Source organism: Mirounga leonina, unplaced genomic scaffold, assembly GCF_011800145.1.
Source record: "Mirounga leonina isolate KUSES-001 unplaced genomic scaffold, KU_Mleo_1.0 Mir_153, whole genome shotgun sequence".
NCBI classification, from domain to species: domain Eukaryota; kingdom Metazoa; phylum Chordata; class Mammalia; order Carnivora; family Phocidae; genus Mirounga; species Mirounga leonina.
Genome location: NW_023270387.1, coordinates 37,928,495 through 37,945,208, shown reverse-complemented (window position 1 = coordinate 37,945,208; position 16,714 = coordinate 37,928,495). Strand labels below are relative to the sequence as shown.

The 16,714-nt window shown below is 36.8% G+C and overlaps 1 protein-coding gene across 6 annotated transcripts in view; it reads left to right on the top strand.

Annotated features, from left to right (window-relative positions):
* The first annotated feature begins 405 nt into the window (after positions 1 to 405).
* Positions 406 to 16,714, top strand: part of CEP295 (centrosomal protein 295) — a 53,910-nt gene continuing 37,601 nt past the window's right edge. For 5 of the 6 annotated variants that reach the window (XM_035009379.1, XM_035009382.1, XM_035009381.1 and 2 more), the window contains exons 1-6: positions 406 to 521; positions 4,402 to 4,535; positions 5,616 to 5,816; positions 12,187 to 12,311; positions 13,027 to 13,120; positions 15,358 to 15,453. In XM_035009379.1, coding sequence (XP_034865270.1) covers positions 4,428 to 4,535; positions 5,616 to 5,816; positions 12,187 to 12,311; positions 13,027 to 13,120; positions 15,358 to 15,453 — 624 coding nt within the window. In that variant the 5' untranslated portion in view covers positions 406 to 521; positions 4,402 to 4,427. Of the gene's footprint in view, positions 522 to 4,401; positions 4,536 to 5,615; positions 5,817 to 12,186; positions 12,312 to 13,026; positions 13,121 to 15,357; positions 15,454 to 16,714 lie in introns of those variants that run through there. The other variant, XM_035009384.1, reaches the window with a different exon arrangement.

Sequence of the window (16,714 nt, the reverse complement as noted above, 5' to 3'; positions counted from 1 at the left end):
GATATGGTTCATTGTACAAGTTGGAGCCCCTTAATGAACGCTATGAGACACTAACAGAATGACAGTACCAAATGAATTGTACAGTCAACGCGCAAAAGGATACATAGCCCGTGGCATCCTCATAATAGGGCCTAAAACTAAAGCCACCCTCAATGCTCTGGGCAAATATCTTCCCCTTTCTGGACCTCTGTCTCCTGCTGTGTAAAGTGAGCCCAGTGAGAGACAGTAAACCTCAAGGCCTCGGTACGTATGAGAAATAATGGACCACTACGTAGAGCTTGGCGCGTGCGCGGGCTTTTCCGGCGCGGCCGTCCCAGCGGCCCTCGCGGGAGGCGGGACTAGCCCGATTCCCGCCGCTTGGTCCCGCCATTGGCGGGCGGTTTGAATGACGGAAGTGACGGGAGCTTGGAGATGGCTGCCCCGCAGGCGCACAAACGGCTGTTGGGAAGCTGGTGGGCCGCGGGCCCAGGGGCCGTCTCTGTCTGAGCTGCAGTTCCTGATTCCCGGCCCCTGGTTTTCAGGTGAGTGACGGACGCGCCGGCTTCCCGCGGCCCGGGCGCGCATAACCCCCCAAAGCCCAGGAGCTGGGGGGTGTGCTCCCCGGGAAGGGGATGCCGTGAAGGCGCGGCGTCGGGAACGCAGCACGGCCCGAGCTTCTGAGGCCTCGGCGCACCCCGGGCCCTGGCTGGCATCGGCCTGGCGGCGGTGAGGAGTGCGGGGAAGGGAGGTGCGTCCCGAAGCAGACCCGCAACTTGCTGCGAGAGGCTGCTCCCCGGCCTTAGGCGCGTGTGGTCGGTCTTGCGCGCCCTCCCGGGGTGGGGTCGCGCGGGGTCCTTGGGCTTCCCCACCGCGGGCGGCCGGGAGGGCCTCCGGGGCTGCTGCTGCAAGCGCTTCTCGCTGCGGCCTGCCCACCCTGCCCCTAGGCCCCCCCAGGACTTGTCCTGAAACCCGGGAGCCGTTTAAGAGCACTGCCTGGAATTGTTTGTAGCAGAGAGCGTGCTCTTTTTTGCTCTCACCTTTAACTTCTTAGGTAGTTAGTCCTGCCACAAACTGAGCTTTTAAAACAGTGGGGAACGTTTGAGTCCTTAATACTTAGAAAGTATTTGGCAGTTTCACATTAAGTCACGTAATTATCAGAACAACCTGTTGGGATAGATGTTATGATTCCCATTACATAGTTTAGGAAAACGAGACCACAGTAACTTAAACGACCTGGCCAGTGTCTTCCTGGTGTAAATGGTTGTGATGAGTCTTGAACACAAATCTTCTGAGTCTAGTATTTTGTGATTACAATATGCCAAGTGCCATTTAATTCTCAGAACAAAATCTTAAAAAATAAGTTAATATCATCTGGTATTGGATAGTATTCACGGAATATAAAAATCCATACTGATATGAATAAATGATTTAATAAATAAGAGAGGGAGCAGGGGAAACTTCCTTACAGTGGGATTCCAATTGATAAGTATAGAAGGAATAATGGAAATAGAAAATGCTTTTTGGTAAATGCTATAGTTAATGCTTCAAACAACCGTCAGTAGATACTAAGAAGCAAAGGTGTAATCGGGAACATGATATTTATGTATAGTCTCAACTATTTCTCCAAATACTTATAAAGGAAAAGTGTAGAGACCTGGTAGACACCACCTAACCAGGAATCAAAATTAATATCACCAGTTAACATAATGCACTGAAAAAGGGTGCATCATCACTTCCGTGTTCTTGGCTAAAAATGTGTAATCTCAGTCTAACCACAAGAAAATATTAAGCAAATCCAAATTGAGGGACATTCTACAAAATAACTGGCCAGTAGTTTTTAAAAGTCAGGAGGTTGAAAAGAAAGGCACAAACTGAGGAACTGTCTCAAATTAGAGGAGTCCAAGGAGACACGACAATTTCGACAGCCATGAGAATGTAATTCACAGACCTTCAGCTCCTGTGTTCTGAAATCCATTTGCATGGATGCTTCCCAGGGCTTCCCAAGGGCTGTTTCTGGCCAGTGACTGAGCATGGCATGGGAATTAAGGCAGGCCTATTCCTGAGAAACAAGGGACTTTCCCTTAACTCCTCAGAGATCTTACTGAATCTTTAGACTGCATGGCAGTCATCTACCCAACTTTCCCTTCTTCCATTTAGTGTCAGATTTGCATGGAAGTCTGAAGTACTCCCAGTTTTTACTAGCTCCCTCCCATTATCCCTCACACAGGCATTTCTCCTAATAAAATCTTTTTTGGGTTTAATCCTATCTTGTCCTCTGCTTCTTGGAGGACCCAGAGTAACACAGCAGTCGAAAGCAATGGGTTGTCCTTGGATTGGGTCCTGGTTCAGAAAATGGACGTTAGTGAAATACTTGACAAAATTTGAATAAAGTCTGTAAATTAGTTAGAAGTATTGTGTTAGTTGTCAGTTTCTTGGTTTCGGTCATTGTGCTCTGATTGATGTTTAGAGAAGCTGGGGAAAGAGTATATGGGAATTCTAAGTCTGAAATTATTTCCAAATAAGTTAAAAAATAAAGTAGAAAAATTATTCTACCACATCTCAGGAGGTAAAAGTACCAAATGTATGTTTCCTTGTAATCCTCAAGCAATTGAGATGATAGATACTCAAAACAATCTGAAAAAACAGGATTTTTTCCCTTTTTTATTGAGGTATAAGACGCCTTAAGACACAAATCTAAGTGTGTCATTTGAGGAATTTTTACATATGTATACATCTGTGTAATTATAACACAGATCAAAATACAGACCATCTCTGGCATCCCTGCAGGCTCCTATGTGCCTCCTCCTAGTCATTAACCTACAGAAAGGTGACCCCTGTTTTAATCTCTGTCATCATGGATTAGTCTTGCTTGTTTTTGAACTTCATATAAATGGAATTTTACAGTATGTTCTCTTTTTTGTCTTTTTTTCCCATGATACTTTGTCTATGAGATTTATCAGGAATTAGTTTTGATATTTTGAATATGAATTCAGAGACCTTCAGAAAAAAATAAGACTGAATTTAATCTTGCTCATTTTTTCTTCTTTGTGCGGTCCTTCCTTGTTCATCAATCCCCACTAGCAAGAAATACCAGTTTAAACAAAAATTTCCTCATTCCACATGTTTTAGCATATCAGAAAGTTAGGAGCCATATGGAATAAGGAAACCAGATTCTTCCTTTGGATCTGCCAGTAGATCCTGTCACTTAGGTGAAGTCCTGTAACAGAAGAGGCCTTTGATTCTTCATTTATAAAATGAAGACAGCACTTTACCTACTGTTACTTTATTTACTAGAAAAGATTTTCAAATGCGAGCAATTATTTCTTTTTGGCATCAGAGTCCGATTAGTCCCTATTAGATAACTTTAAGTCCTCCTAGCCCAAAACAGTATCCATCCATAGTTTGTGAAATACTGCCTGATAGTTGTCATTTGTTAAATTAATTTGAATATTAAAATAAAACTATAACCTCTGTCCTTCAGTTGTTAGGAATCTAGCTAGGAAAGGTACAGTGTAATTGATGAAAAACTAGAGCAAGGTAATACCAGGACAGCATTAGATTCGTCTCCAAATTGAGTGTAAAGATAATGTGCATTCTGGGTGGGCAAGTCAGGAATGAGGTGGTGGGTGGGTGAAGCAAAAATTACTAGAGGATAGTCTGATGAAGAAGTGGAGCTTCAGCAAGCTTCAGAAGAATGTAAGTATCCATGTTATGATCTAGGGAGGAGAGTGAGAACACCTGAATGTCAGGGGCATTAACTGATCGGAGAACCTAAACACCTGACTCATGCAAACAATCATTCTCAGAGAAATTTTTTAAATGATCATTGATTTAAAACCATCACACCATTGTAATTATTAAAGAATTGTTGAGGGGTTGATGTGATTCCATATGATACAGTGACACCTGGTCATCAAGTTATATACAACAGACTGGGAGTTGAAACTAAGGACTGGGAGCCTTTTGCAATTACACAGTCCTGCTGGTTATGAACAAGTTATCAAAGTTCTAAAGTGTAAAATTGTAATTGCAAAAACATTTATTCTATGCTAAAACATTTTTTTAAGTCTTTGTGCTTTTTTACATTTAAGGTAGGTAAACTGGAAATCCCAGTCAGAAATAAGTCAGGTCCCAGATACTCTAGGTAAGCAACACTCTGCTGTCATGGGGGAAAAACTTTTTCAGTAATTCTGATTGACCTTCCTTTTAACCTCTTCTCCCCATTTGAGAATCATTGACTTAAGTGCTGAATTTAATAATTGCAATTGTTAAATATATAAGCTGGACTCAGTTTACCCAAATTATTTTGTGTATATATAGTCCTTTTAATGTCAAGTATTAAATGTATTTTAAACATTGTTCTAATCTTTGCTGCCCTGTTTTAATAGACATCTTTCTTTCTTTTTTTTTTTTTAAATTCAGAAACTTTATATTTAAAGTACCCAGAAATGAAAAGAAAGGTAGTGAATGCTGGCAAGCTGAGACTGAGTCCTAATGAGGAGGCTTACATTTTAAAGGAAGATTATGAAAGGCGACGAAAACTAAGATTGCTGCAGGTAAGATTCATCTGGAACAAGGCTTCAAATTCTTTGTCTTCCCCAAATTATTAGTGTTTTTTACAGTAGAGAGTTCTGAATGTTGCATTTAAAACCCTTTTCTGCCTGTTTAAGAGCCCTGGTTCTTGTGTATTAACTAGTTTAGGAAAATTTGCAAAAATAGGCTGAAATGGCAAATAGATGAAGTTTGAGATAGGGATTATTTGACTCTATAATTACTGGAAAATGGTTCTTTACACAATTTTCAAACTATATGTTACTGATGAAGATTAGAGTAGGAAGATTAGAATGGCTTTGAAGAAGACTTAATGGAAAGATTATAAGCTGCTGTAACATTTATTTAAGAAATTGTAGATTATTTTCTAGAAGTCTTTTCAGAGTAAGATAGTTAAGCCCTTGTGAAGCATGTTTTTAGGTGCCATTCTGTCTGAAATTGGGGATGATGTACCACAAATATGGACTTCTCATCTGGCTCTATACTCACCTGGGCTATAAATTTTATTCTTTTTTACTTTTTTTTTAAAGATTTTATTTATTTGAGAGAGTGAGCAAGGGAGAGAGAGAACACGAGTGGGGGGAGGGGCAGAGGGAGAGGGAGAAGCAGACTCCCTGCTGAGTCGGGAGCCCAAAGCAGGGCTCCATCCTGGGACTCCAGGATCATGACCTGAGCCAAAGGCAGCCGCTTAACCGACTGAGCCACCCAGGCACCCCTGGGCTATTAATTTTATTGAACATCTTTACCATTTTAACCTCTTACCAGTTATGTAAATGATAATGGTAGTCCTGTTAGTGCTTGGGTTGGGGAGAAGATAATAGCTAATAAGTTAGAGAACTTTAAAAGTAGTCTTGAGGTTTTAACTTTTTTACGTCACTGGATTTTCCGCTTTACAGAGGCCTTATCTAATATGGATATTCGGGAGAATTGATACACCTGAGGAGATATCGCTTCTCGGCCTTTTGGCTAAGATCAAGTGTGATATACCTGAGGAGAATTCATTGAAGTTCCTATTTCCAAATAGCTTTTCAAAAAACTTGAAGTAAACCTCTTTTCATATAATCTGTTAAATATGCATTCTCTAGGTTCGAGAACAAGAAAGGGGTATCGCTTTACAGATAAGAGAGGACATAAAACAGAGGAGAAATCAGCAGTTAACTCGTTTGGCAGAGGAACTAAGGACAGAATGGAAAGAATCACAAACTCAGAAAATAAAGAACTTGGAAAAGCTGTATTTGGCAAGTTTAAGAAGTATGGGAGAGGGACACCAACAGGCCAAAGAAAATGTAAGTGAATGCTTATTTGACTACCTGTCTGGTAGTGGTATTGGTAAAAAGTAAATTGTTTATAGTATACATGCATGTATAGAATTGGTTTTGGCCAGCCTGAACTACTTTGTTTTCTACGATTATTTTTTTTAAATTATAGTTCACATTCAGTATTATATTAGTTTCAGGTATACAACATAGTGATTCAGCAATTACATACACTATGCAATGCTTATCCTGATAAATGTAGTTACCAGCTGTCAACATACAAAGTTATTAGAATAATATTGACTATATTCCCTATGCTGTACTTTTCATTCCTGTGACTTATGTATTTCATAGTGAGAAGTTTGTACCTCTTAATCACCTATTCACTCATCCCCCACTCACTCACCTCTGGCAACCACCAGTTTGTTCTCTGTGTTTATTAGTCGATTTCTGTTTTTTTGTTTATTTGTTTTTTACAAGTGAAATCATAAGGTATTTGTCTTTCTCTGTCTGAATTATTTTACTTAGCATATTACCTGTAAACTCCATCCATACTGTCACAGATGGCAAGATCTTATTTTTTTTATGACTGAATGATACTCCATTGTATATATACACCATATCTTCTTCATCTCTGTATCTGTCAATGGACTCTTGGACTGCTTCCGTAATTTGGCTATTGTAAATAATGCTGCAATAAACATGGGGCCTGGGTGGTTCAGGCGGTTAAGCGGCTGCCTTCGGCTCAGGTCATGATCCCAGGATTCTGGGATCAAGCCCCGCTTCCCACTTTTGCTGCTTCCTGCTTCTTCCCGCTTCTGCTTCTTCAGGCTTCCTGCTCAGTGGGGAGTCTGCTTTTCCCTCTGCCTTGGCCCTTTCCCCCCTCAAATAAATAAATAAAATGTTAAAAATATGGGGGTGCATATATCTTTTCAAATTAGTGTTTTCATTTTCTTTGGGTAAATACCCAGCATTAGAATTACTGGACCATTTGGTATTTTTATTTTTAATTTTTTGAAGAACCTCTACTGTTTTCCACAGTGGCTGCACCAAATTACATTTCCACCAACACTGCATAAGGATTCCCTTTTCTCTATATCCTCACCAACACTATTTCTTTTTGATACTAGCCATTCTGACTGGTGTGAGGTGATACCTCATTGTGGTTTTGATTTGCATTCCTCTAATTAGTGATGTTGAGCATCTTTTCATGTGTCTTTTGGCCAGCCATATGTCTTCTTTGGAAAACTATTCTGATCCTCTGCCCATTTTTATTTTATTTTATTTTTTTAAAGATTTCATTTATTTATTTGACAGAGAGAGACATAGCGAGAGAGGGAACACAAGCAGGGGGTGTGGGAGAGGGAGAAGCAGGCTTCCCGCTGAGCAAGGAGCCCGATGCAGGGCTCGATCCCAGGACCCTGGGATCATGACCTGAGCCGAAGGCAGACACTTAACAACTGAGCCACCCAGGCGCCCCATCCTCTGCCCATTTTTAAATTAGATTTGATCTTTGTTGTTTTGAGTTATAGGAGTTATTTATATATCTTATATATATTTTTCCAACACTATTTATTGAAGAGGCTGTCTTTTCTCCATTTTATATTCTTGCCTCTTTTGTCACAGATTAATTGACCATTTAAACATGGGTTTATTTCTGAGCTCTCCATTCTGTTCCCATTGATCTATATGTCTGTTTTTGTGCTAGTGCCATACTGTTTTGATTACTACAGCTTTGTAATACAGATTGAAATCAGGAGTGTGATGCCTCCAGTTTTGTTCTTCTTTCTTCAGATTGCTTTGGCTATTTGGGGTCTTTGTGGTTCCATGCAGATTTTAGGATTATTCTAGTTCTGTGGAAAATACTATTGATATTTTAATAGGGATTGCATTGGCTCCATAGATTGCTTTGGGTGGTATGGACATTTTAACAATTCTTCCAATCTGTGAACATTGAATATCTTTCCATTTATTTGTGTCATCTTCAATTTCTTTCATCAGTGTTTTTTAATTTTCAGAGTACAGGTCTTTTCACCTCAGTTATATTTATTCCTAAGTATTTTATTCTTTGTTATGTAATTGTAAATGGGATTGTTTTCTTAATTTCTTTTACTGCTACTTTGTTATTAATGTATAGAAGTGCAACAGATTTATATGTATTTTGTGTCCTGCAACTTTACTGAGTTCATTTATTGTAATAGCTTTTTGATGGAGTCTTCAGGTTTTCCTATATGTGAAACTATGTCATCTGCAAATAGTGACAGTTTTATCTCGTCCTTTCCAGTTTGGATGCCTTTTATTTCTTGTGTGATTTCCGTGCCTAGGAATTCCAGTACTATGTTGAATAATAGAGTAGACATCCTTGTCTTGTTTCTGATTTTAGAGGAAGAGCTTTCAACTTTTCACCATTGAGTACGATGTTAGCTGTGGGTTTCTCATAAATGGTCTTTATTATGTTGAAATATGTTCCCTCTGAGCCTGTTTTATTGAGAGTTTTTATCATGAATGGATGTTGATTTTTGTCAGATGCTTTACCTGCTTCTATTGAAATTGATCATATGGTTTTTGCCCTTTGTTTTGTTAATGTATATCACATTAATTGAGTTGTGGTTTTTGAACCATCCTTGCATTCCTGGAATAAACCTACTTGATTATGGTGAATGATCCTTTTAATGTATTGCTGAATTTGGTTTGCTGATATTTTGTTGAGGATTTTTGCATCTGTGTTCATCAAGGATAAATGGATGTGATTTTCTTTTTCTGCAGTTTTTGTCTGATTGTGGTATCAGGGTTATGCTGACCTTGTAGAATGAGGAAGCATTCCTCCCTCTTCTATTTAATGGAATGGTTTGAGAAGGGATCAGTATTAACTCTTTTTTAAATGTTTCATAGAATTCACTGGAAGTCATCTGGTCCTGGAACCTTTATTTGTTGGGAGTTTTATGAATACTGATTCAGTTTTATTACTAGTCATCAGTCTATTCATATTTTCTGTTTCTTCCTGATTCAGTCTTGGAAGATTGTTTCTGGGAATTTATCCATTTTTTTCTAGGTTGTCCAGTTCATTTTTCATAGTAGTCTCTTCTAATCCTTCGTTTTTCTGTGGTATAACTTCTCTTTCAAATTTTATTTGATCTTTCTTTTTTCTTGATGAGTCTAGCAAAATGTTTCTCAATTATGTCTCTTTTCAAAAAACCAGCTTAGTTTCATTGATCTTGTTTATTGTTTTTTTTAATCTATTTTTAATTTATTTCCACCCTGATCTTTATTTCCTAACTTTTACTAACTTTGGGCTTTGCTGCTTCTTGTTTTTTAGTTCCTTTAGGTGTAAGTTTGGTTATTTATTTGAGATTTTTCTTGTTTCTTGAGAGAGGCCTGTATTGCTATAAACGTGCCTCTTATGCTTTTGCTACATCCCAAAGAATTTGAAGCATTGTGTTTCCATTTTCATTTGTATCTACATATTTTATTTCTTCGTTACCCATCTGTTGTTTAATAGCATGTTATTTATTCTCCATTTGTTTGGGTTTGTGTTTTTTGTTTTGTTTTTTTTTCAGTTTTTTTCTTGTGATTGATTTCTAGTTCCATACTGTTGTAGTTGGAAAAGCGCTTGATATGATTTGACTTCTTAAATTTATTGACTGTTTTGTGGCCTAACATGTGATCTGTCCTGGGGGATGTTCCATGTGCACTTGAAAAGAATATGTATTCTGCAATTTTAATTTTTTGGGATGTAATGTAACTCTATATATTTTAAGTCCATCTCTCTGAATGATCTGTGGATGTAAGTGGCTGTTAAAGTCCCCTGCTATTACTGTATTACTGTCACTTTCTCCCTTTTATGTCTGTTAATATTTGCTTTATATATTTAGGTGTTCCTATGTTAGGTGCCTAGATATTTACAATTGTTATAGCCTCTTGTTGAATTGATCCCTTTTTATTATGTAGTGCCTTTCTTTGTCTCTTAGTATAGTCTGTTTTTAAAGTCTGTTTTGTCTGGTAATAGGTATTGTTACCCTGGTGCTTTTTTTTTTTTTTGAAAACTTCCATTTGTATAGAGTATCTTTTTCCAGCCCTTGACTTTCAGTCTGTATGTGTCTTTAGGTCCAGAGTTGGTCTCTTGTAGGCAGCATGTAGATGGGTCATGGTTTTTATCCATTCATTCACCCCCTTTTTTTTATTGGAACATTTAGTTCATTTACATTTAAAGAAATTATATTGATAGATACAAACTTTTTGCCATTTTGTTGTTTTCTGGTTGTTTTGGTAGTTCTGTGTTCCTTTCCTCTTCTCTTGCTCTCTTTGTCCTTTGATGACTTTCTTTAGTGTTAATGCTTGGATTTCTTTCTCTTTGTGTGTCTATTACGGGTTTTTGGTTTGTGGTTATCAGGTTCATATATAATGTCCTATGTATATAGCAGTCTGTAATATTAAGTTGATGGTTGCGTAAGTTTGAACACATTCTAAAAGCACTACATTTTTATTACCCCTTTCACGTTTTATGTATGTGATGTAGTATTTTACATTTTTTATTTTGTGTGTCCCTTAACTAATTATTGTAGATATAATTGATGTTACTACTTTTATCCTTTAATCTTCATACTAGCTTTTAAATGATTAATCTACTACCTTTACAATATATTTGGAATTTTTTCCTTTCATAGTTTTCTCACTTCTAGTTACAGCTTTTCTTTTCCACTTAAGTCCCTTTAACATTACTTGTAAGGCTGGTTTCATGGTGATGATTTAATTGTTGACATTTTAATTATTTGTTCTGGTGTGTGCCTCCTTGATTTCATGTTATTAGGTGTTCTCTGTGCTTCCTGGACCTGGAAGTCTGTTTATTTCCCTAGGTTAGGAAAGTTTTCAGCTGTTGTTTCTTCAAATACGTTTTCTGCCCCTTTAGTCTCCTCTGGGATCCCTATAATGTGAATGCTCTTACGCTTGATGGTGTCTCAGGTCCCTTAACCTATTCTCATTTTTTAAATTATTATTTTTTATTTTTGCTGTTTAGCTTGGGTGCTTCCCACTACCCTGTTTTCCAGCTCACTGATTCATTCTTCTGCATCGTTTAACTTACTGTTGATTCCCTCTAGTGTATTTTTCATTTCAGTTACTGTATTCTTCAACTCTGATTGGTTCTTTTTTATATTTTCTCTTTATGTTCTCACTGAATTCATCCACTCTTAAGTCTGGTGAGCATCTTTCTCACCATTACTTTTAACTCTTTACCAGGTATATTGCCTATCTCCATTTTGTTCATTTCTTTTTTTGTAGTTTTGCCTTGTTCTTTCATTTGGAACATATTCCTCTGTCTCCTCATTTTGTCTGACTTTTTGTGTCTGTTTCTGGGAATTAGGTGAAACAGCTCCTTCTCCTGGTCTTGAGGGAGTGGCCTTATGTAGGAATGTCCCCAGTGTAGACTGAGTGTGCCTGGTAGCTTTGGCTAGCCAACTGGAGCTGCTACAGTTGTGGGCCAGGTGTGCTGCACTGAGGGACCAGCCTGATGGGACAACTAGAGTGGGCTTGGGCATGGACCAGGGGTCTCAGGTGCTCTCTGCTGGGGCTGTACTGGCAAGATGACTAAACTGGAGGAGGCTGGGCTTCCCGGGGTGCTCCGTGTTGGGGCTGCCCTGGCAGACCTGCCTCAACTTTTTTGTATATTAATGTATTTCAGTAATGCTGCTAGATGCATTTCCTAGTAAGAGTCACATCAAGTAAAATCTGTCTTCATATGGTGTTTACATTGGAATTATTCTCTTGTAGTCCTTAACTGTCTGGGTAAATAAAATAACCTTCTGAATCAGTTGTTGATTATTTCAAGCATTTTGGACAGATTCATTGGGGTGAATTCAGATTTCCCATTTTATTATGATTCTTCATACCTCTAAGACATGTGTAGTTGAATGTTGTGTATACACTTAATATTTCATTCACAAGTAGTAAAAATTCTTTGATGACTTTCAAAAAGGCAAAGTAGAACTTTAACACTGTTCTCTGACCATGTTTTGTTGTGAGTTATGGTTGGGAAACACTAGATTCTGGTCCCAGAGATAGTCACACAAAATAAATAACCTAGTTCCAGAGAAGGCAGGTCTTTGGTATCAAACAATTAGTGAGGAAAATAAATATCTTTAAAGCATGTGACAATGAAATATGTTCTTGCTCCCTGGGTTTAATCTAATCTGTGTTTTTAGTAATAGCCTTAGGTTGTGACATCTGATATTTATAGTTTTATTTATGCCACCATTAACTTTTTGCTTTAGTGCACCGTTTCCCAAACTTCAGTCATTTGAATACCTTCATGATTTTGCCCTGACTGGAGAACCATCCATATTACTTATATGGTTGGCATTTTAATCTTGTTTAACATAACATTTTAAATAATATATATTTTTAGGAACCTGATTTAAATGCTCTGGCACGGCGGGCAGCAGAAAGAAGAAGAAAAGCAGAAATGAGGCATAAAGAAGCTCTGAAATTACAGAAAAATAAAAAAGAAGAACTAGTGAAACAAAAAACCTGGTAAAGTAATAATCAAATTTACCACATTTTCCACTGAAATGTGATATGGCTAGAAGTAGAGAGTACATTGGGTACTGTTTAAGCAGATATTAAATATAAGTCATATGGTGTATCCACTGGTGTGTTAAACTTGGTTTAAAAATAATGCAGTGGAGGTGCAGTTTACCTCGGTGCACAAAGTAACACGTGAACTTTCTCTTCTCATATGAGTTTGACAATTACTTAGTTTCTGGAGAAATGTATGGCTAGTTCAAAATACATGTCCCCCAGAATCTGTCTGCCTCTGATGTAAAAAAAAAAAAAGAAAAGAAAAATCAGTGCAATTAACATGAAAAGAGGTTTAGACTTGTGGCAAATCATTTTTGCATGTTGTAAAGATGATGGAGCCTGTTACTAGTCAACAGTGCTCATTTTATACAGTGACCCCCATCTTTATCAACATTTCTGGTTTTTAATCTACACTATTGTAAATGAAGAAATATTAGATGTTTGTTGGGTCAGTTTCACCATAGGGCTTTATGTCAAAGATACACCTCTTGGTACGCATTTTCTTACGTGTCCAGTGTGTATAGATTGTTTATTAAACAGCATATTGAGCCTGTGGGATCAGATTGGAGGATTTCTTGAGATCCTGTGGCTTTTATATTTTAGACCATGAGGGTTGTGTTCTAACATTACCTGAGAGATTAATTTAGGACATCTCTTGTTTTTCAAGGCATATAACAGCTCGAAAGGAGGCACTGCTTGTGGAAAAAGAGAGATCGGCCAAAATTACAAGTCTGCCACCACCACCTCCAACTCTTTTTGAGGTGAGTTACTTTGAGTGTTGAGAAGAACTAGGTTATCATACTTCTTCTTTACTACTAGAATTCAATGCAGGTCAAAATTTCATTTGTTTAAACTCAATTTTTAAGCTTACAGGTAACACATGAGTATGTCTGGGGTATTTAAAAATAATCCTAGATATCATTTTACCCATTCTTTAGTATGTAACTCTGATATATAATTACTTTTTTTAAAAGCACAGTACTCATATTCCTGATATCTAATATTCAGTCTGTATTCAGTTTTTACCAATTGTCTTAATTTATTTTAGTTGTTTCAAAAACCATGTTTTTGATTTTTAAAAAACTATAAGTGGTTTGGTCTTTTTTTTTTTTTATGTCCTTTAATTATAGTGGAAAAAAACAGATTATTTGCCCTATCAACTTTTTCACATTCAGGATTTGGGTATTTTAAATAGTTATTACTTTACAGGTAAAGAAGTTAGGTTTGGATAAATTTACACAAGATTACATAAAGTGGATGAGTGAAGTCTATTTCTCTATGGGACTAATATGTGTGCTTTTGTGATCTGGAGCTTGTTTTTGAAAAGACATTAAGTAAAGTGGAAATTAATTTTAAAAAGGTATTGGTTCTTTTGTTTTATAATAGCTTGTTGTAGTTATTGAAATGGCTCTTTGGATGATTCTCACGATTACATAGTTATTTTTATCTAAAAAATAGAAGTAAAAAACCCCCCATAAATATAGGGATATCTGATTTCATTGTATATAGAAGTATATTTTATGTATGTAAGATCAGCATAAGTACCAGATATTACCCTCTTAAGCCTTTCATTTTGTCAGCCTTCCTGCTTTTATATGGAGCCATCTGCACGCCATTTGATCCAAGATTCAAATGGGAGAGTCAGATTTCAGTCACTCCCTCAGTATGGTGTTAAAAGGCAAGCAGTATTTTATCCATGAAGCATTTTGATTACCTTTATTGTGATTCGTAATGTTCCTACCAAGCCAAGGTCACATATTTACATAAAGCAAATAAAACATGTGTAAGTGCAAATATGAATGATGTGCAAATGTGTAGCTGTACTTTTTTCCCCAACTTTTTATTACAAAAATTTTCAAAATACAGGGGCGCCTAGGGGGCTCAGTTGGTTAAGCGACTGCCTTCGGCTCAGGTCATGATCCTGGAGTCCCAGGATCGAGTCCCGCATCGGGCTCCCTGCTCGGCAGGGAGTCTGCTTCTCCCTCTGACCTTCCTCCCTCTCGTGCTCTCTGTCTCTCATTCTCTCTCTCTCAAATAAATAAATAAAATCTTAAAAAAAAAATTTTTTTCAAAATACAGAGAAGTTAAAAGGAAAATAGTGAATAGTTGTTTATATCTATACATGTGTATAGATTTCAAATAGTTGTATGTACAAATGCATACATTTGAATGTAAGTTGTGGAGATGACATTTCATCCTGAATACTTCATTACGCTCCTTATAAGAATTAAGGACCTTGTCTTATGCAGCCACAGTATCACATTAAGGAAATTAACATTGATTTCTTAATACCACTTAATACACAGTCCGTAATCAAGATTCTCCAGTTGTCCCTAAATTGTTTTATTTTACAACTTCTTTTTTAAACCGGGATCCAGTCGGGCTTCACCCGTTGCTTCTGCTTGATTTGTCTTACTCTCTCGGAATTATCTCACGCAACCTGGGTCTACTTTTTTATTTCAGACTTTTTGAAGAGACTAGTTTCTCATATTCTGTATTTGTCTCATTTGGTTATGGTGGTGACTACAAGAGATCTCTATCATAAAGGTCTATTTTTCTCTTTTCAATTACCTAGTAATCTGGGAGGTGATACTTTGGCACCAGATAGGTATCTATCATCCTTCTACGTTTATTCATTGTCCTACTTCTGTTTGAAAAAAGAAAAGACAACTTTCTCATCACTTGGCATGCACTAGCATAACCAAGTGATCAAACTTAGAATCCATAATAGGAGAGCAGCTTGCCACTCTGTGCCTCCTGCTGTGGTGTAGTAAACTATACAGCATCCCCGAGGTAGTATTCTTGCCTAAGTATACTCTAGCTTTTAAACCTACATTCCAGGTAATGGAAATACAGCCCATGTAGAGAAAAATGAATAAGGATAACTGATTAAAAACAAAATTACTTTTTTTATTGGGTCCAGTTTTTTGGGGGGGGGTCCAGCTTTAATTGAAAATACTGTTAACCTAATACTCCATTGTCTGTGTTCCTTTTTCAGAACATTGAACTAAAGAGAACTTCTAATGTGAAAACCGGTAGATCCACCTATCATCATCTTTGCACTTTTGTGAATAGAGAGATGGACACAAAGCAGGTGATTGACTTACTGTTGTTCATAATCTGCACTTTGTTTCTCTATTCATTGAAGTGAGTTATATCTGTACATATTCTCTATGAAAAATTTGGAACTATACACATAATCATAAACTATAGGAAAAACAACTACAATTCCATCACCTAAAAGTAATGTGATTAATACATTAATGAATTCATTGTAGCCTTTATATATAAACATATGCACACTTTTCAAAACATAATTTTTTATAGACATTTAATAGCTCATCATAGATTTAACTATTCTTTTGTTCATTTCTTTTTATTTCTGTAAATAATGCAAACATAATCTTGCACATTTTTGTCTACAACTCTGAGGTATGTTTAGAGTAGACTCCTAGAAGAGAAATTACTGGTTCCAAACTATTTAACATTTGATACAGTCATTAAATTGGATATGGATCATTAAATTGCTTTGTAAAAAGTATCGGCAACTTATGAGAATGACCATCTTATCATACCTTTCTCCATTCCCTTGTATGGATGATTATGGTTTAGAAATTATTGCCACTCTCAAGAGTGATAAATGATAATCCTTATTATTGAAATTGCTATTTCTTTATAACTGGATTTTAATTTCTTTTCATGTTGGATATATTTGGCTCCTGGGAAAACTGACTTTCTCAATATAGCTTTCCTGTGGAGTTTAGATCACAGCAAATACACATTTTGGTTACCTGCTTAATGGCAGTTGTTAAAATCGCTATTCATCAAGACCTAAGATGAGTATTCTCATTGTAGAATTAACTTCCAAGAAATAAGAATAAATCTTGATTTGTTTAAAATCATAAATTATTATTACAACTTGAATATTACTATAACAAAAGACAATAACTTCAGTCTGTAGCTAACTTGTTTTTGTGGTTACTACATTACATTTTGCAGTACTAAATAGTTCTCTCTCAAGTAATATTGATGAAGAAAAATGTGTTTACCTAGCTATAGTATAGGGTACCACTGATAGTCTTACAGTAAGTTATTAAACTTTTCTCTTTGATTGTAACTAAAAGACCTCTCTCCTCTTCAGTTTCTGGCTTGAAGATTGGATCAGTAGTATAATGCAGTTTTATTAAAACAGTCCCACAAACTGAAGCATTCTGATATTTTCTTTATTTGCTGCTTTATACCATCACTTGAGAAAAATCTGTCTCTTTTAAACCTTGTGGAGCAATGTGTTTGGTTTTCCAGATAATAAAATTACTTCAGACTTTTCATCTGCATCTAAGCTTATATCACATGCA